The sequence below is a fragment of the Neodiprion fabricii genome, chromosome 5, assembly GCF_021155785.1.
Source record: "Neodiprion fabricii isolate iyNeoFabr1 chromosome 5, iyNeoFabr1.1, whole genome shotgun sequence".
In the NCBI taxonomy this organism is placed as follows: Eukaryota; Metazoa; Arthropoda; class Insecta; order Hymenoptera; family Diprionidae; genus Neodiprion; species Neodiprion fabricii.
In genome coordinates, this window is record NC_060243.1 from 15924788 (window position 1) to 15945724 (window position 20937).

General features: G+C 36.7%; 2 protein-coding genes across 2 annotated transcripts; one reads left to right on the forward strand and one right to left on the reverse strand.

The window, feature by feature from the left end:
- Nucleotides 1-689: 689 nt before the first annotated feature.
- Nucleotides 690-6979, reverse strand: LOC124182569 (polyribonucleotide nucleotidyltransferase 1, mitochondrial). The gene is made up of 7 exons (XM_046570012.1): nt 6718-6979; nt 5421-6335; nt 3119-3292; nt 2442-2635; nt 1971-2128; nt 1483-1794; nt 690-1343 (listed from the first exon to the last, which is right to left on the reverse strand). Exons 1-7 carry the CDS (start codon nt 6870-6872, stop codon nt 957-959), a joined length of 2295 nt encoding a protein of 764 aa, XP_046425968.1. The 5' UTR covers nt 6873-6979; the 3' UTR covers nt 690-956.
- Nucleotides 6980-10675: 3696 nt separating this feature from the next.
- On the forward strand, nt 10676-14988 carry LOC124182619 (28S ribosomal protein S5, mitochondrial). The gene is made up of 6 exons (XM_046570114.1): nt 10676-10963; nt 11109-11216; nt 12104-12451; nt 12753-12983; nt 13096-13295; nt 13763-14988. Exons 1-6 carry the CDS (start codon nt 10891-10893, stop codon nt 14141-14143), a joined length of 1341 nt encoding a protein of 446 aa, XP_046426070.1. The 5' UTR covers nt 10676-10890; the 3' UTR covers nt 14144-14988.
- Nucleotides 14989-20937: the final 5949 nt, after the last annotated feature.

The window sequence follows — 20937 nt, forward strand, 5'->3', positions numbered from 1 at the left end:
TAAATTACTAGAATTTGAGCAAAAATCAAATAAGCCAAGCATATATTACCCGATAAATCGTCAACGCTTTGGTCCTTAGATTACATGCTCTAAGCTTTGGTCAAGGCATCGAGCGTTAACTGTAGAATACCTCAAGAATACGCTACTCGAAAAATGTCATCTCGCCAATCCAATGTTACGTACATCATTTAAAATACGTAATTTTTTTATTGCTGTACTAGAAACGAGTTTATCGTTATGAACAGATATCTTATTACACTTAGTAAAGCTCCTCGAAATATTCCAGTCCAGTAACAAGCACACTGTTTGATTGACATATGTTCATATTGGTAGAGATATCGGCATAAAAATGTGCAGAACATATCGATTATTCATTGATTATTCAAAATCGAAACTATTAATCGAAACTATTACTCGAAACGTCGATTTCCGGAATCGGATAAAAAGTAAAAATTGACCGCTCTTAAAAGTGTAACCTCTGTGATAGAATTAAAGTGAGTGAAGAAACTAAATTCGCATCTAAAACATTGGATTTGCTACAAATCATTAAGAGTGTCTCAAGAGTCAAACCTGATGTTTTTAGCACGAAATTAAGAATTTCAAATTTATTAAGAACCCTTGTGAAAAATGCGAGTAAACTAAATAGAATGGAACACAAATTGTACCTCATTTAAACAGACATGACGAAATGTAATTAAATTCAAGATATATTTACAACCTATGGTATTTCGAACAAACATCTAATTACTTGATACAATATGTAATAAGTAGTTATGTTCTAAAATCGGAATGCGATTTCTTGATTGGTTAAATCCACTTGCCGCGAGCGATTTTGCTGCGAACAATGATTTTTTATTAGCTTTATAGTACATATCGTACACACCCTGAACGACCTGCTCATAAGTAAAAAATCATGGCTTGCAATTCGTTTTGTTATTGTTCTAGATATCGCTTATTCACGAATTTGTAAAGTTTTTCACAGGCGCGACAGCACCACTTTGTAGAACTTTTCTCGATAACCTCATCGCTCCTGATACAGGATCTCGGCCAAAATATTTAACATGTATCACTTGACCAACTTCGAAATTCAGAGCACTTGGATGATTTATTTTCCGTTGATCCAACTGCGAATTATGCAACAATGCCGGATTCATACTCGGATACAATGTGACCATCACTCCTAAGTCACGAATCTCCACAATCTTGGCATTATAAATTGCCCCAAACTCTAAAACTGGCTCACGTTCCGCAGTAAGAATCCGATCAATTATTTCTTTTGCTTCGTCCATTGCAGTTTGATTAGGAGCAAACAGTGAGAAGATCGTGTCATCGACTTGATTCACCTGCAATAAGCCGTGTGATACATTTGTTTCCATAATTAAGGAATAAAAAAAAAAACAGTGCATTACTCTAAATATCATGCAACGATGGAAATTCTCACAGTAAAAATTAAATATGATCATTGATTGAAGTAACTCGAACCTGAACTCCAGTTTCGACGAGTATTTTTTTAAGATTCGAGCCTGAAATTCCAACAAACTTGGCTCGCATATGAATGGGTACTTCAAGCATTTCCGACACAGGCATATTTGGTTTTTTCACTTCTCTCGGCTTGGCGATCGCAGAATTCATGATCTCAATAATCTTTGATTTCGCGTTATGGCCTTGCTGCAATGCTTCAAATACAATTTTTAACGGAATCCCGGGAATTTTGATGTCCGCTTGTACGGCCGTGATCCCTTTCTTTGTACCCGCTAGTTTGAAGTCCATGTCGCCCATGTAGTCTTCGATACCCTGGTGATATATCAACGTTACATGCTTAGCATACAAGCTTTGGTTGAAAATAATAGCACAAAAATGGACTACGAGTGATTTTACTCAACGATAGTGGAAAGAAAATGGAAACGCACACTAATTCCAGAAAGAAAAAACAAAAAGCCACAATAGAATACTTAGCACGTATAATATACCAATAAATCTGTGAGGACTTTGTAGTCGTTGATCTGCTTAGTTTCATCATACTTTGTAATCAAACCCATCGCTACCCCCGCAGCTGCTGTGGTTATTGGAACACCAGCATCCATCAGGGCTAAACTTCCACCGCAAACAGATGCCATTGACGAAGAGCCTTTAAAAAGCAAATTGCAGTATATTTTACTGCTTCATGTCGCAAATGTTTAGACTTCCATTTGATGCAAAATTTTTAGCTTTTCCTCTTATTGGAAAAAATATAACCTAATGTATTTCCTTTGTAAAAAAAAATCCAATCTTCTCGAATATGAAATCTGCTTTAAGAATTCTCATCAGGAATTGTCAGAAAAACACGTTTTTCCAACATTTTCAATCTGTGTATGTGAAAGGCTAGAAATAATTTTTTTACATTTGTTTCTGTGAAATACTAGACATTTTAGAACGTCGGATCGATTTATATAACTACATACCATTGGACTCTAATACCTCGCTGGTGAGCCTTATAGTAAAGGGATAGTCTTTGGGAAGAACAGCACGTAATCCTCGCTCGGCAAGAGCACCGTGACCAATCTCTCTTCGTCCACTCGGTCCTGAACGTCCAGTTTCATTTGTTGCAAATGGTGGAAACTCGTAGTGCAAGAAAAAATTTTTTTCCTTTATTCCACTGGAAATAGAAAACATAAACAACCCATTTGAGTGTAAAGTGTATTGAAATAAAACAAAGAAAGCAGCAACTAGCTTTCATAACATTCAGATAAAATTTCACAATACAGTAGATTATACACTCTCGATAATTTCACTCCTAATATTTTGCATCATCAGTAGAAGTTATTCTCTCTCTCCATCTGTAACTCCCATAATTATAGTTACTCTAATACATACTAATATTATTGCATGTTCTACTATTTCCCAAAGTTTGAAGGAATTACATCACTTAAGAGAGCAAACAAACGTAAAACACGACTTGTTTCATTTTTTTGAAAACAGAAAGTTGTCAGATCGCTCCGAGATTCCTTGAATCTGAATATTCTGGTCTCTTTTTTGAACAACCCTATAAGTGACTAGAATTCAAACCTGCATTTAACTTTTTTTACAAAGAATAGAAAGTCATAATAATTTTTGCAATGATAATTATTCAACTAATTACCTTGTCAGCATAGAAATGGTATCCAGTTTCAGAGCACTTTCCGGTGAATCTAGAGTTACTGTACAGAACACTTGCGTTTGTCCTCTCTGGAATACTGCAGACCCATGGAGGGGGTTGTGAAGATTGACTTGGCACGATATGTCGCGCAATTCATGAAGCTCTCGCCCGTCACACCTTATCAATCAAGAGATAGTAGATTAAGCATTAAACTTTAGCATCATCATCAAACTAAAACATTAAGCATCAGTATGGCAGTTGTAAGTTAGTAAGAAATTGATTCATTTTCGCATTTCTTCCAATATGTAATATAATGAAAACATATGGCTTAAATGCAAGAGGGTTTAGGCGAGTATATGACTGAAAAGTGGGTGAATTATGGGAATTTATATCTACACATCAAATAATTCAATTCGATATGGATTTTTTTGTCCAAAAGTATGTACATCAAGCTGTGTATCCGTATTTTTTTTGAATGGAATCAATTTACAGGAAGTATTTTCATTGACGTCAACTGTTGCACTCTGTGACATGTTTTGTGATACCCACAGTATCTCAAAAATAATTCTACCGATCTAGTTCAAATTTGAAGCCAGTATCTTCGATAGCCTACCCGTTTTGCCATTAAACGGAAATTTTTTAATCAGGTATGTAAACAAAATAACGACCGTTTGAAGTTGAAATTTGATTTTCCGACCAAAATTTAAATATGTTGTATTAATTAATAATATATACAATTTTGAAAAAATTAGAATTTTGATAAAGACAATCTATTCATGAATATTGTCTCCAAATTTATCGTAGATTGGTCTAGTCATTTCTGAGATTCCATGGACACAGTAAAATATCCCACTGAACAGAACGATAGACATTATAGTCAATACCAATGCTTCATGTTAATTAATTGTTGTGAATAAAATATGTCAATGAAGCTGAATCTAATAAATTTAAATACAGTCCGCTCCCGTAATAGTGCTACTCCCAATAGTGTCGCTTTCCCTTATTCTCGATCGAACGTGACCCCCACCACGGGCTCACATCAGGTTTCATTTTCGTCTCTCTGAATAGAGCCAAACACTGGCTCAATGAAATAGCGTATAATTCTCTGCTTTAAATTAAATTTATTGTTATTATTTTTTTAATAATGTTATTTCATCACAAAATTCACAATATAGTAATAATATTATTTTCAAAAAAATGTCATAAATTTCGATTATCATTATTAAAATAATAATGAGAGGCGGTTTCTTCAACAAGACCAAAGTATAATATGTAGGTAAAAAATTTAATTATATTACTATCATGGTGTTGAGATCAATTGTGTGCCGACCGGAAATAGATTAAAAGAAATTTCGCAAAAAAAATCTGAAAAAATTCTCATGAACTCAACAAGAAGTAATGCAACTTTTTACGGTTCTGAGGTTTTGTTGTAAACCTCGTCGTTTTCGTACTCCGGAGCAATATTCAAATTGTCTATTTTTTATCAAAAAACGAAATATTTCTGAGGAAAAAAAATCGCAAAAATTTTTCTACAAAATGAAATTGAAGCTTAGGCTTCCCCCTTTATGATTTGAGTCGGAGAAATACATAAAAAAGATTTTTAGTGCAAACGGGGTCCACTCACAAAAGAACAAAAAAACGACAAAAAATGTTCGTTTTCAAAACTGGGTGCTAAGTGTCAAAAAAATCGTAAAAATTTGTTTGAGAAGCCAAAATGTAGGTAAATCCCCCGTCTTTAAAATGCCGTTAGTCAAATTGGCCTAGGCCAACTACCGGCGAAATAGCATAAAAAACCGTTCCGGCACTTTTTCCAACTCTTGTCCGGAAACTTTCCGCCGGTAGTGTACATTTGATGATTTTATTATATCAATGTGTATATTTAACACATTTTGTGGAATAAATGGGGATAGGTGTGAAAAGTTTTCTTAAAATAATGAAATTTAGAAAAAAAAGTTGAAATTAGAAAATCGAAATAATCCATTTTTATATGATAAGGAAAACGAATATAGGTATGTAAATATACACAAGTAGTCACAGTTCACCCGGCGCGGCGGCACTATTACGAGAGCGCGCCGATAATTCCGACAGTTTGAACGTGCGTCAGTGGAGGTAGTACCTGAGTTCCAAGATAAATACTCCCCCCCATCACCGGCACTATTATGAGAGCGGACCGTAAAACAAACCTCAATCGAATTGAACAACAGGTTGTTGAGATATAAATTCTCAAAATTCATCCACTTTTACCCACTGTGGTACAAATGACAAAAAATAAACATAAGTGAAAAAAATTAGGAACATCAAATACCTTACATTGTCTTCAAAGATGAGCGACCGGAATATCTCTTTGCTTAGCGCTGAAAATTCTTCCGATACAACAGTAGAATCGATATTGGGATGTTCCTGTTTAATTTTCTCAATGACATCAGTTCTTATGTTATTCACTGCATTGTCTCGTGATATTTTATCATGTTTGTGATCTCTGAATATTTCCCGCAGCCTCATTTCTGAGAGAATTTTTATGGACTCTTTGATCTCTTCGTGTGTCTCAGGAATTGCCTGGATTTGTCTTTTAGCTTTGCCGTATTGCTTTTGCAACTGTAATATGCTCTGTACAATGTTCTGACATTCTTTGACACCAACTTTTAACGCCTTGAAAAAATCAGGCTGAAGTATATCGTTTGCAGAGCCTTCGAGCATGACAATAAGACTGTTCGCCATTGCGCTGACTATTAGATTCAGATCACTTTTTTGCATCTGCCTTCTCGTCGGGTTTATAAGGATTTCTTGATCCACTAATCCCACTCTGACAGCACCGACCGGTCCATTCCAAGGAATATCCGACAAAGACAAAGCTGCCGATGCCGCGTTTATCGAAATTATATCTGGGTCATTGACTCCATCGACAGCCAAAATGTTGCACATCACTTGAGTGTCATAGCAGTATTTGTCTGGGAATAGCGGACGCAGGGAACGGTCGATTAGGCGACTGGTCAGGATCTCATGTTCGGTGGGACCCAGTTCCTTGCGGAAAAAATTTGTAGGTATTCGACCGGCGGCTGCTGCCTTTTGCCTGTAGTCGACGACAAGCGGTAAAAATAAGTTATTTGAAGCTCTCACTTTACTGACCGTTGTGACCATAACGGCGGTGTCACCAATCGATGCTACCGCACATCCATCTGCCAGTTTGGCGTATTGACCCGTCGAGAATGTGAGTTCATTCCTAAAAATTATCAAATCATATAACTGATTGCGCTACCTGTGTGATCTTGGAATTGCAAAGAATTACCCTCAAATGCAGAAATAGGGATGAAAACAACATCGGTTAGAAGTGTGTAGGTGTTCAATTAATTACAACCCCTCAATCGTGCAATGGAATTAGGAAAACATCAATTGAACACAGTTGTTCAAGGTATAAAGTTGGCTATTGTGTTAGATGATTTAGGATTGCGTTTTAATTTACATAGAGCAAAAGATAAGCCCAAGTCACGTTTTTAAGCATCTATTCGTTAAAATTAGAGATCAAAATACATTTTTGTATTTGTTGGTTAAGCTGCATGAGTTTAAGGTTATGTTTGGACGAAATGTTTGAGTGATTTGCTTACCCATTACTAAGATTAACGCGGACTTCTGATTTCTCGAGCTGTCGATTCTGGGTACTGTATTTACAACTTGATATACGAGGGATACACAGACTTCTTTTATATTTAGATAGCAATTTACGTTTTGTCAATAACCTAAAAAACATAATCGACGCCATTTTTGATTATACCGGCTACTTCCCATGACGGTATCACCAGAGGAGATATCACGCATGGAGACTAGAGGCAAAGAGTATGGACTAGAGGTACATGGTATCACGCATAAGTGGTCTGCAGTGATCTGTAGCGGGATTCCGTAACTCTCTACCGACAATTATCGTTGTCGCTAGCTAGCGACAGTTGTCGCTTGCATCGACGATGCTAGCGACGTAGTGTGACGTCGAACAGTACCTAGTGGAAATCTCCAGATGTTAGACACCGGAAACATTCACACGCAGCTACAGCTAGACTCACATCAGTAGTTTGGGTCACCAATTACCGATTAAGTATTGAAATACACCGGACAACGGGCATTCTGTCGCTCTAGTCGAACGAACCGAAGAGGGAGAAATTGTTGGATAAAAGATTTAATTTGGCTTACCTTTTTGAGAGTATTCTGGATGCGATGACTTGTAGATTGGTGAGAGGTTTTAGCGGAATAACTGACTTTAATATTTGGATATTTTGACTAATTTTGTTTATTTTATAAGTTTGATATTTAAAAAGTCACAAACGCAGAGTTACACAGTGTAAGATCTTAAACTTAGTATGACAAAATAGAGTTGAAGCTCGCTGAACTTTTGGGCAGAGTAACGTTGTATGAAAGTTTTAATGCAAAAGGCTAAAGGATTTTACCGCGAGACTGCACCGGAACAAGATCACGAATCTGGAGGTAGAAACCGAGAGGACGATCGAGTGATCGGTCGCCGTTTTTATAGGGGTCGATCGTTGCGCAGAACGATCCCCCTCTTTAGTTTTTTGGTCACCTTTGCCCACCCCCCTCCTTTTTCTAGGAACTAATTAGGGCACGACATCCTCGCACATGCACGCCTGTTATCTTAGTCCATTAGCTATTACTATATTGTAGGTTTTTACGTATGGTATAATATATTATGGAGTCTTGTATGGTATAACGCTGCTTGGTGCGGTGGTGTAGGTGCGTGGACTTTGTTCCATAGTTCTCCGAACTGCGTGAGCTTTTCGTTGAGGCGCCAGCCCCCTTTCTGGCCCCCCTCAGCCACTTAACTACCTGTCTACCTCTTAATGTTTTTGCTATCTTGCTCGTTACAAAGCCCATATTTCATTTTGGTTACCTGTCGTTTGTTAGTTTTATAGCTGTTTCTATATAGAGTTACATATGTATTATAGTCGACTACTGTCGTTATTAACCTGGAGTACAATAGCGATTGTTTATAAAACATAGTTTGTTATTTGCTTAACATTATTAGAATCGCGCTGCTGCGAATATCCTTAGCTGTTTGTGTTATAGCTATTTTAACAGATTTAGAGTATTTAGTAATTTGATAATTCATAGCTTTAGAGCAGGTTTACATGTGTGCTTTTTGTATATAACTCCCTTCTGTAATTGTTAATTCTTATATTGATATAAATCGGCTTGGAAGCTTCTAGAATGTTTTCGTTTCGTCGGTAAGTTCCCTAATGTATTCTCTAGGTGAAGCTCCCTATGGCTCCACATTGGAGATCTGCATTGCCTTCAAAACGTTGCGCGTGTTGCCTACAATACGGCGTCACGGAAGAAGGTATACTTCATGCTGGGTAATTAGCATTCACGGTTTGATGGTTTTGCAGCCTCTGATTTTATGGGTTGCAGCAGTACTATCTTTATATTATATTGGTTATGCATTTATCTATGGTTTTACAATCTTCTTTACTCCGGGCTATATAGTAAAGCGTATATTGCTTATAGTATAGCTCTCACCTCCGAATGCACAAATGGCATTGTTGAGTGCTATATAATAATTGGGTATAATTGTGTCAGTTAATTATAGTGTTAATATGATAGTGGTATATAATAACGCATAATAGTATTATAGTTCTCTGTGGTACGAAGATCTCGTAACATGGTTTTTAAGCCTTGGCTAGTGAATTTCATAGTTATTTCCATCTAGGGATATTCCAAATAGTTAGACAGTTGTTTTAATTTCTTATGGTTACAAGATTCTCGTACTTCGAGTTTGGTTAGTTGATAAAAGTAACATGCAGTAATAATAGTCGATAAAACATACGGACGTTCCGGTCGGATATTACAGTAGGGTTATTCTGTAACTTCGACGTAACGATATTCATCGATGCAAACTAGTCACAGGCGCATCGATAAATGTCGATAGATTTTCAGCTAATTTGACAACATCGCAGATATTATCACTAAAAACCTAGTAACTTCGGATAGATTATTTGTGAACGCAATCAAAATCGTCTATTAGGTTCTGCTATTGTTCTGTATCATCTGCCAGTGTTGGCAACCGTACGATAATTATCGTACATGTACGACAATTTCATACCAACGTACGATGTACGATAGCGATTCATTATCGTACGCAAATGTACGATAATATTCAAATACCTAGAATTTTTTCCTAAATGAACGAATAAAGTCATTAGTTTCTAATGGACAAAAATTTCGGTGGATAATCGTTTACTCTTATATATATATTGAAACGTTTCGAGTTTTCTCGAGCACTGAATATCACGATTTGTCTGCACGTAATGTGAAATAATTCACCGATTGTGTCTAAACTCAATTATTAAATTATCACACGGGCAGATATTTGGTGAACTCTGACGATTAAGGATCGTCGTTCGCGAGTTATTGTTTCGTGGTTATAATATCTCGTCTCACGAAAAGCCAGACGGGATATGAAATATGTGAAGGCGTGGTTGTCCGAAGGACGGCAAATATGCGCAATTATACCATCACCTGCATCAAGACGGCCTGACGCAATGCAAGTAGCTCTTTGCAGGTTCAGGGGCCCTACCTAAGGGTTAAAGGATTCTAGGTGACGAACACTGTCTCTGCGTTTCAACATCAGACGCAATGTTGGGCTTCACTCAACACGGCTCCCTAATACCTGAAAACTTTATTGAAAAAACGGAATTTGTTATCTACGTTGAATAGCCTCCTTCAGTTGAATGTGGTAGTCGAGGCTGCTTGGAGTAACGCGTCCCTGCCTCGTGGTCGGTAACTCGTGTCGACTACAAGTTCCTCGTTGGGAAGTGGTGATCCGGCAATCGGATATTTGAACATGTCCGTATTCGGACAGAATAACTGATCTACTGCTTGTTCTGTGACGATAGACGATAGATGTCGAGACACATTTGTGCCCGACTTTTATACACGCGTTGGCGTATGGTTTCGCAGATTTGGGGAAATAAAATTGGCCGTGTCCCTTGAAGAGGAAGCACGGTAAATCGCGTGATTTAATTGGTCTTTCGGTACGCGGTGGGGTCACCGAGTGTACGTAGAGACTTTCTTTGAAATTTGTATACTGTTGTCTATTTGGAGTTCGGGTTGACCGTCAGGCGGCGGCGCGCCGGTGAGGCGTCCCGTTACAATATATAAATATATATAATGTTAAATATTATATATTTTTTCATTTTTATATGTATAAGAATAAAATGAATAATTGAATGATTAAATTTGGAGCTATTTGATTCTCGTAAAATTTTTGAATCGCACAAATTTTAGCCTCATCTACCAGCATCTACTACCCGGTAAACACGTGTAAAAATGATAAAATTTGAAAAAGTACGTGTCGCGCACAATACAAGATCACGGTAATATTAATTTTATTATTTTATTAATAACTAACGCTTTTTTACGTTATTTCAAAATGTACGATAATTTTTCGTCAGGTACGATAATCTTACGCCCCTGGTACAATCAGCGCCATCTTCTAGGTTGCCAACACTGCGACTGACGGGAACTACGGGAAGACCTCTCAGGCTTCTTACTGCTTCTTACACCCAGCCCGAAACATGGACCATCGCGGTCCATGAAGATACTTGTTTTCAAGCATGGTCTTATACACTTTTTAAATAATTTCTGTTATTGACATTGTAAAATGCGTTGCAATAACTTGAACAGTGGCCTTTTATAACTATAAATGTTCCTTCAATAGATGCTTGATTAATTAAACTTCTCGTCGTTATCGTAGTTGTTTAACGTTGAACAGAAAAATGGCTTACCGCATTATCCGTTCTTGCAAATCAGTTGCGAAAGCTGCACAACGTTTTCACGCATCCAATCACGGTATGATAACGATTAGAAGCATTGGTTTCCGCTGTATCTTACAGACTTTAATTAAACGCAAGCACAAAACAATATGAATCTAGCTGAACCTAATGGAACTTCATTTGCCGGCGGCACATAACCTCTAATCTGAAAATTGTTTTAGGATTGGAATTACCGAAACGAAATTTCGTCAGTACAGTGAATGAGAATCTACTGACAGCAAAAGTTCCCTTAATCTCCACGGTTCGGTACACGAATTTCTTTAATAAATGTGAGTTGAGTGATTTTGTACCGTCTATCAACTTTTCTTGAAGTAAGCTTGAAGTAGGAACAGACGAAAAAAATACAATCAAGTTTATCATTGGAGTACGTTGTCAAATTATAAATGATATCCACATTTTAACGGGTGTGACCATCCTGAGAGGCTAAAATAGAAGTCGGCGTTCATGAATTATCTGTAGCTAAACTTGTGTATGTTTTTTATGTCTGTTTAAACACTTTCAGTTCAGTTTTCCAGCTTTGTAAATGCATTTAATTAAATACAACAATGATAACAATTGGCCGAGATACAAGCCTCTGTGCGTACTAGGTTTTCTTAATCTGGGAATTGTAACTTAGCCATAGGTATTTTGATTGATTTAAAATTTACCACATATTTTTAACATAATTATCTACAGCACTGTATAAGATTTTATTTTTATTATTAATCATTTTTGAAGATCCACGAACTGTAGTGTTCACTGTAATCACAAAGTTATACAGCTAGTCATAATTTCATCTAGTTATTCATAATTTTTAGTTTTGGTTTTTAATATTTTATTTTACTTTCTGTGTTCGCTCGACTATCATTGTTTATTTATACATATGGAGATGATTACATTAATAAAAATGTGAATATGTGTGCTTAGGACATAAATTTTACATGTGCTAGTATCTACGCACTTTTATGTTTTATTAATGCAACATTCGATTTGACCGTTTCCTAAAATTTATAATAAATGTTGCGAAATGCGATATGTCAAATTCAGAAAGGAACCATAGTTTCGGTTAGAAAAAGAGGAAATAATCAGGAAATTTTCTAAACTAAATTGAGTGTTTTCCCTGAATACCCCAAATAAACATCTATGCTTACCTACATGTGCCATGTTTCTTGTCAAGTACCTGCTGAGGCTCTATGGAAGGGTGTTACCAGTGTCAGCAATGCGGGGAGGAGGAGAGGCAGAGGAAAAGGGCTGAAATTGACAAGAAATTTGAACAGAGGTCAAATAATCGGAGTTGGAAAAGTTAACATGGTATGGCCAGGTCTAACAGCCCCTGTATTACGGGGTAAAGAACTCATTCAGCAAGAGAAACTTCCCGAAGACCCGGAACGGATGGCAAAGCTAGCGAAATTGCGTGATGAAAACAGCAGCCGTAAATCGTTTAAAATTCATCCGCTTGATCGGGGCTGGTCTGGATCTAAATTACCGGGAAGAAGTATAGGGCCTCCTGATCCCAGAGGCGAAGGTAAAGTCATTGTAACTTTATTATAAAGGGTATATCAAAATGTGAAAAACTTTGCCAATAACCGAGTGTTGAAATTAATTCAAACTATTCAATACATAATCCTGAATTAAACTGATAGGTTATGATTTTCCTTCGTGCTAATACATATGTTCAGATTTATTTTCATCAAGTATGACTTGAAATCCAAAAAGAAGTCTTCACATTACTACAAAGATTGGCCAACTTCATTTACTACAGATTTTATGGAGGTGAAATCGATACGTAATGATCTAAACTATGTTTTTATCGCCAAATATTACAGAAACTTTCGAGGGATTTGACACAATATGCTTGGAATCGAAGCCTGTATTTAATATGAGCGCAAACATGGGACGCAAGAGAAGAATGAGTGTTTTTGTTGTAACGGGAAATAGAAATGGATTAGCTGGTTTTGCACTAGGCAAAGCTGTCGAGGGCAAAGCAGCTGTAAAAAATGCCAAAAACCGTGCTGGTCAACGACTCTTACATGTGAACATTTACAACAATCATACAGGTATGAGGTTCAAGATTCTGTTCTCCGTATTGAATGGACTCTGATAAATTTTATCTATGAGATTAAATATCACAACTTTCACATTTATACATTTTAATAATTTTGCTTACAGTGTATCACGACTTTTTCTCCCAATTTGGAAAAACGAAAGTATTTGTGAAGAAACAACCAGAGGGTTATGGACTGCGATGTCATAGAGCTATCAAAAGTTGTTGCGAAATGATTGGGATCAAAGACTTGTATTCGAGAATCGAAGGCTCCACTAATCTGCAGCACATCATTAAAGCATTTTTTATAGGATTGTTGCAACAGGTGATGTTCACTGAAATATAGTAATATTGGAACGATCATTTGTACGGTTAGATATACAACTGGCTTTCTGGGAAGAGAGGTAGCATGAACGGGAAATGTTGTCTCTCTCACTCCGATACAGTTTTTCAAAAAGCTTGTACAAGTGGGTGTTTTTTTTTTTTTTGTTTGTAAATCAGTGACGTTACATTTTTGCTTAGACTCCCATGCATCTGCAGTAGTTAGTGGAAGGAAACAACACTTGTTCCATGCTATTGCTCTCTCACTCTCTCTGGAATCCCACCCACTACAATGATCGTCCCAGTATTATTCTATTTCAGTGGTGATGTTCCTTCTCCTTGATTATATTCACTTGTCGCTATCCTTCAACTGTCCAATGTTCAACTTTTCACTAGTTTCTTACAGTATAATATTATTGTAATGCAAATAGTTCATTCTAAAGAGTATCATTTTTTGTTCCACTACCACAGAGAACACATTCTCAAATAGCAGAAGAAAAGAAGTTGCATTTAGTTGAAATCAAGAAGGAAACTGGCGAATTTCCTCTAGTCGTTGCCTCTCCACCAGTCGTCAGGAAGCGTGAGGAAATTAAGCGAGATGAAATTCTGGATTACACCCAGTATGTGATGAACAATCGGGTGGTTCTTCAGAAAAAAAAGTTTCCTCCGTTTTACACTAAACACAGATCGTGGGAAATTTATTTAAGGCGTCAAGAGTATCACAGAAATCAAGACAAAGTTAGAATTCGTTTGCTGACTAACTACGGTGAATTACGAAGTTATTTAACCGACAAATATCCTGAAGCAAGACCACCTCGGAAAGAACGAAAACCTGCAGTTGCTGATGCTTAAGAACGTCAGTGATCAGCACATTGGATAGTCTTCATATATCGATAGCTAATGAAAAATAATACGTGAAATAGTCAATTTCAATTTTATAATCGTATACAGATATGTTATTGACATAGGCTCATTATTCGATGATGACATGTTCATATGTACAGAATCCATTTATTATCGATACTGTTCATAGTTTTTACATACTGAACGTATTCGGTTTATTTGTGTTAATTATCTACAATTAAATCGATAACACAGAAAAATAATATTCGTCGCCTATGTTAGTTATCTAAATCGTATCTGAGTGCTCAAAGTTCTTCACATGCTTTGTCCTTCCAAATCACATAAACTTAATGAGCGAAAAGTTAAAAACATGTAAAAAATTTCTAACCCCTGGGTCACGGTTCAGTTTGAACATATTTTGTGACTAGCAAAATTTATCCTTTATAATTCCATACAGTAAGCAAAGTAATACATACAAGACACTTCACCTTGATTCGACCAACATGAGTAATTCAAAATACAACGACATGATTTATCGTATCATTTCGATATTGACGGATTCTAAATTTCAGGTTTTCGATACAGTGAGTTTCCAAACGCTTGGGAATCGAAATCTCCAAGCGTGTAGAAATCTCAGACAATTCTAAGTGTGTTAATATTGGAATATATCGTTGGGAAACCGTATTTATAATTATTCAACTAATCTAGGTTAGTGTTTTACTAATTAGTGAAAGTGAAAGTAAAGCTGTTCTCTGAGAATACTTTCATTTTTCCAGCATTTTCATTTCATATTCTTAAAAAACAGGTGGAGATTAATGGTGAATCATTAAATAGACCGTACTTGTAATTTAAAACACTATTAACCAGATTATTTCATAATCCGTTTTGTCCAATGAATGTAAATTCTCAGTCTGTTATCAGTGGTTGAATTAAATTAAATTTAGAAATTTATTTAAAAAATTAAATGAAATATTCGCGTATTTGAATAATTTGAATAATTTGAATGTGGACCGATTACTCGAATTTCCTCCATTCCCTATCGGCGGTAGCCGGGTTATTTTATCTTTAAATCTTATAATCTAACTGCACATTCTTTCAACGTCTAATTTGCCATAATTGGATAATTGGCATCGTCCTTAAGTTTTTTCGACTAATATGCGAAAGATCTACCTGATTTCAGATTTATGAGGAAAAAACTCGACAACTGTACGACTATACGGACCTTTAGCAGTTTTAATAAAACACCCGACCAACCGCAAAAATTTTTTTGTCCATCTCAAAGAACATGTCTCACTCAGAGCTATAGGAGGACTATGTCCGCGCATAAAAAGTGTCCGTAAAGTGGAGTACATATGAGATGGCGTTGCTGTAGCAAGAGGGACACGTTTAAATTAAACGGATAAAGATAGATATCCCCTTGTGAAGACACTGTTTTAAAAAAAACTCGTTAAATGACATTTTGAAGTCCCGATTAAACAAAATTATTTATTCCATTTATTGAATCTGTCGGTGAAAAATTTGAAATTCTGGATTGGGTATCAATAACGTATTCTCATTTCACAACGTTAGCAGTTGAACGTGCATTTAGTGCACTTTTATCCATTCAGGGGGGGGGGGGGGGTTGGGTTGGGTTTTTAAAGTGAAAAAGAGGCATATTTCGTGTTTTTTTTTTGTGGCGATATAAGCAATATTATTTAATTCAATTTATCTACATATTGTGGTACAACTTCTGAAGTATGTTAGAAAAAATTTTCAACAAAAAATGTTGATAAATACGCCTGTGACGGCGAATCTCCGGAGGCGCCTTGAAAAAGAGTTGTTTTGCGGTGAACATTATAACTCGTTACCGGATCATCTGAAACAAAAAAATCGATATGCATTTTAAAGGTGATATGTTTTCCTGGGTAATTAGGAAGAGTTTTTTTTCTATTGTTTAATAACAAATAAACCGAAATTTTTTTACCTAAAATCGCGTTTTTCACTTCCAAATGCTGCAAAAAATAGAAAAAAAACTCTTCGTAATTACCTGGGAAAATATATCACCTTTAAAATGCATATCGATTTTTTTGTTTCAGATGATCCGGTAACGAGTTACAATGTTCACCGCAAAACAACTCTTTTTCAAGGCGCCTCCGGAGATTTGCTGTCACAGGCGTATTTATCAACATTTTTTATTGAAAATTTTACCTAACATACTTCAGAAGTTGTACCACAATATGTAGATAAATTGAATTAAATAATATTGCTTATATCGCTGCAAAAAATCACGAACATATGCTTCTTTTTCGCTTTTAACCCCCCCCCCCCCCCCCCCCTTAATCTAGTCGCTACAACTACGTGTATATTTTGCTACTTCCATTTTACCTGGTCTACACGCCAGGCTTAACTTGGTCGACTAAACAACAAGCATACTTTGTTGCGTCTACACGCTGTACTTAAATATCGATAGATATCGGAATAATAGACTCCGAGAAGAAAAGGGTTTCATCATTATCGAAAACCTTCCTTTTCTTTCTGCCGTCGTTCAATGTTGTAGATCTAAAAAATGATTTAAAGTGATACATAGAAACATAACACCGCACCATGCATCCATTTCTTACACATCATTAGTGACCGAATAAAAGCTAAATGAAATAAATTTATAATACGATTACAAATATATGGAATCATGTATTTGAACTGAATGGCAATTTTTTTTTATCATTTATCTTTTTACGAACCGAAATTTACACAATTTTTTTTACCACCTTCTTACCTTGATAAATAATTATGATCGATCAATACTATTGATATCTATCGATATTACCAAGCATATCGGGGGTTTTATCGGGCTCTGAAACGAGTTTAACCTCCGCGCGGCTGAACTATGAGTGCGCACGCTACACGACAACTTCAGCCTGTATTTGTCTGAATTTACCGAGTTAAACCTGGCGTGTAGATCAGTTATTAGATATACTTCACTTCATCTATAACGGCCAAGTTCCGGTTGAACCTTTATTGCTTATCAGCACATTTCGGTAACTTATTGAACCTCGATCTGCTGTTTTGTGGCGGACACTGTTCCAGTTAAAAACTCAAATGACCTTGCCCTCCATACTTCTACCCACCTTTCTCAGCACGCAGAAAGAAACTAATCTACACTCAATCTTAGCCATTAACCAATCATACTTCGAGTTTACAGAGGGATTCCTCTTGTCCGTTAAAAATTTGGTGCTCGTCGCTATCTCATATTGCAAAATTTTTTCGAAACCCGACTTATAAGGGGTGCCATATAAACCCAACTCTAGTCAACTCTGTCCAACTCTACGCATTCCAAAACCGTAAATCTAAATATAGGTCGTGAACGCTGACCGTTCAAAAACTGGCAAGGTGGCAATTCCGGGTGACTCCGAGTTAACTCAAATCAACCCTGCTAGAGGAAGGTTAGATAGAGTTGGGTTCGGTGTTTTCGCCCCAAGATTGAAATTCGATAGTAGTCGAGTATGGGAACGCTCTAGTGTTGCACTTGCACAGTGAATGAGCTTGCATGTTAGACGTAATATAGCTGTTGCGAACTTACCTATGTTTTTGTTTCCCAATTGGTGTCCAATACTTCGGTGTAAATATTCAACCGTTGTTTGAGATAAGTGAAAATGCCTTTTGAAATCCGTAGGCGAGTATTGCGGAATAACATCATTTAGGTAATTTCGAATTCTCGCAGGGCGGTCATTGATGAGTTCGGAATGGAATATTGCTTCGAGCACTGAATCGTCATCACTGTCTTTAGACGAAGAACTCTCAGAGTTCGCCACCTAGTCATATACTCCAGCTGCAATTTCTTTCCAATGATAACCCCGATATGTAATTCAAATATTCGCGCGTCTCTCTCGTCCATAGCTACGTTTAGCAGAATGGGAGAATAATGAAGATTCGGACAGTCCTCAAAAAAATGTATGTATGTATGTACAGTAAGCCTGGGATTTCACAAGCAGGAAAAAATTGTAATAGCAGCAGGAATTCATTGTAGGTTACTAGCACTTCCAGCGCACGTTTTTGACGCTTCAAGTTCATTTATCCGAACAGCAGAGCAGCAAACGCAAGACATTTTATGAGCAGTGCTGCTGCTACGCCAAATTAGTAGACAGATGTTAGTAATATCTAATAAGTTACTAAACTGCTGTTGCTTTTTGCTGCCCATGCAATCCCACCTTAATATTCATAATGCCTTTAATCTTCCAGCTAACTTGTTTTCGGTCCGAGACACAACGCGAGTTCAATTTTATGTGAATAATATGACAATGACTGCCATTTTCTCACGTCGGAGATTTCAGTACATCTGAGGGCTGGATCACCAGTCATTGTCATATAATTCGAATGAAATCGAATTAGGATTTATATACGTACTTACGTACTTTCACACTTAGAAAAAGTTGGCCGGAAGGGGAAAGCGTTAATGAATATCACTGTACCTTCGGTTGCCGGGAAACAGGCGCACACTGATCAAATGGTTTTTGAATTCTATAAAGGCTGGTAGATTTTGATTTCATCTTGATATTGATTCATCGCTCAGAATAGTCTGAATTCAAAGTTCGTTTGGTCGGTGCGTTGTAAACATCGCCGGTGTGTAACTATGCGTTACATTCTGAGAGGAACGTTGCGAGTTGATTCTGATTCACTGCGTGATTTATTTATTTTCTTGACTTACATAGTTTAATATACCTGTATGAATCTTGAAAATCTGCTTACCAGCTCCACAGGTATTTTCGTTCAACTCACCATCACTGTGCGTGATTGAAATAATTATTAATGACAACACTCGGGCTTAATGCACATTTATTTACATAATCCCATTCAAGTTCTAAATAATTTGGTTTACAATTGTTGTACAAACTGATGAGTATCACTTATCACAGTCATAAACTGTTACTAAGTCTCTTCTAATCTGTTCTGATCTGTACTATTAGATGGCTACTGTTCGACGTTTCAATATCTTCTTCTTTCTGTTCTGAATCAGTGTTGAATTAATGGAAATGTAGGAGGAGTTCAAGAGTCGCGTTTTCTGGCGGGTCTAAAGTGATTGGCTAAGGTTGATTAATACTTGAGGGTAAGGTTTCTGATTAGTGAGTAATATCTTGGAGGTGTGTTAGCGTAAGACAATTGGTTCAGGAAAGTAAGCGACGAAGTACTAATTAAGATTCGTATAGTATTTCGACAACACCTGATTTATTCATCCGACGTTTTAAGCAGGGAAATAGCCCAGTATATCGAATTGCTTCACCGGTATCAGTATCGAGATTGTGGAAATTTTTCAACCTGGCAATTTTAGCGTGTTTTGGACTTTAATCTTCTTGCATCTATTGTATCAAGAAAAAAAAAACAAGAAGCAGGATTAGATAACTGCTTTTGAGAATCGGACACTAGATATCAATTTCGGTATGTGTTTCGCGTATATTCATTAACAACCGTTCCGCAATGCCGTACGTACTGGCACACATTTTGGAATACGTCCTATAAGTTGTAGTATTCGTAGGAGATGGATTCAAGATAATTGATGCTATGATTCGATTAGTTCTTTAACTCCTCGAGTTGCAGGCGAAAATGAGATTTTCGTGCCACGTTTGTGTTGAAGAGAAATGTTCATAGATTTATCCTACGATTGCATGCTTCGCCAGGATCGGCTTTGTGGAAGATTATATGAACTAACATGTGAAAAAAAAATATCCAAATTATACAGATGATATAAAGGAATTTGATTATATAAGACTATTGATAGTACGGTAAAAAATTTCCGTAAATCATAAATTGAAATAAACACACATGTTCTTATAAAGTTCGTGGGACCAATAATATCGTCAGAAAAATGTAACTTAAGGCTTACCAATGGAAAAACAAGCGGAATTGGGCTGACTGTGAGCCAGCCTTTGAACTTCTCGTTATTTGTGCTCGAAACTAGTATATTTTGATACAAGAGGCCAAACGAGCGTTTTGCGCACTGCGAATTTGACGGCAGCACGAAGCCGAGGTAGAGCCAGCTCGGCTTCATGTCACTTTCAGACGAGTAGTGCGCAAGAAGCGAGTTTGGCCTGGCGTATCAAACACTGTTTTTCTTCACGCTTGTATGGAAGTCCGGTTTGTGTAGTGCTTGGGGGCAACGAAAGCCAGCTTCCGGTGCCTTCAAACGGTGGGCAAACGAGGATGTCGCATGCATGAGTAAAGAAAAATATCATTCATCATTACAATTTTTCATTCCAATATAACGTTCAATAAGTGGACAGTGACCTGAAAAATCTGGTGCTCACATTTTTGATTGAAAGTCGAATACTTTGAGATTCTCTGCCAGTAGGATTCCCTGTTATAAATCTCGCGATTCTCACCTCACGTTCGTTTTCGGCAACTCGGAAAACCTCCAGATAATCATTTTTGTCTAAATACGTTGATCGTAAAATGCGTACACCACTTTTCGCACGTCGTTGAAGTATTCATAGAAAGGGGTAGGGGTCACTAAAATAATAAACTAGTAATAAAAAAAAAAAAAAAAATAATAATAAAATGATGTATTTATTCATCTGTTATTTAATCAAAGCTCAGGTTCTCTGGAATGTAAGTAAATCGTAATGCTCAAAAACGCATATGATAGTCGTTGAGTTTGACATGAAATACTCTTCTGGCTGATGCCCTACTGAATCAAACAATGACCTGAACAAATTAGTAATGAGCTATGTGTGCCGTATTTATGTATGAATAGTGATTTGTATCATATACCGATACTCTAGAATGCGGAGGAATGTATGTAGTACATGGACAATACAATTACGGTGAAACCG

Coding starts and splice junctions, on each gene's coding strand:
- LOC124182569 (XM_046570012.1), bottom strand. CDS start 6,872: ATGGCGTCGATTATGTTTTTTAGGTTATTGACAAAACGTAAATTGCTA. Junction 3,293..5,420: donor ATCTTTGAAGACAATGTAAG/GTATTTGATGTT, acceptor TTGATTGATAAG/GTGTGACGGGCGAGAGCTTC. Junction 2,636..3,118: donor ACCATTTCTATGCTGACAAG/GTAATTAGTTGA, acceptor TTCTATTTCCAG/TGGAATAAAGGAAAAAAATT.
- LOC124182619 (XM_046570114.1), top strand. CDS start 10,891: ATGGCTTACCGCATTATCCGTTCTTGCAAATCAGTTGCGAAAGCTGCA. Junction 10,964..11,108: donor TTTTCACGCATCCAATCACG/GTATGATAACGA, acceptor AAATTGTTTTAG/GATTGGAATTACCGAAACGA. Junction 12,452..12,752: donor TCCTGATCCCAGAGGCGAAG/GTAAAGTCATTG, acceptor CAAATATTACAG/AAACTTTCGAGGGATTTGAC.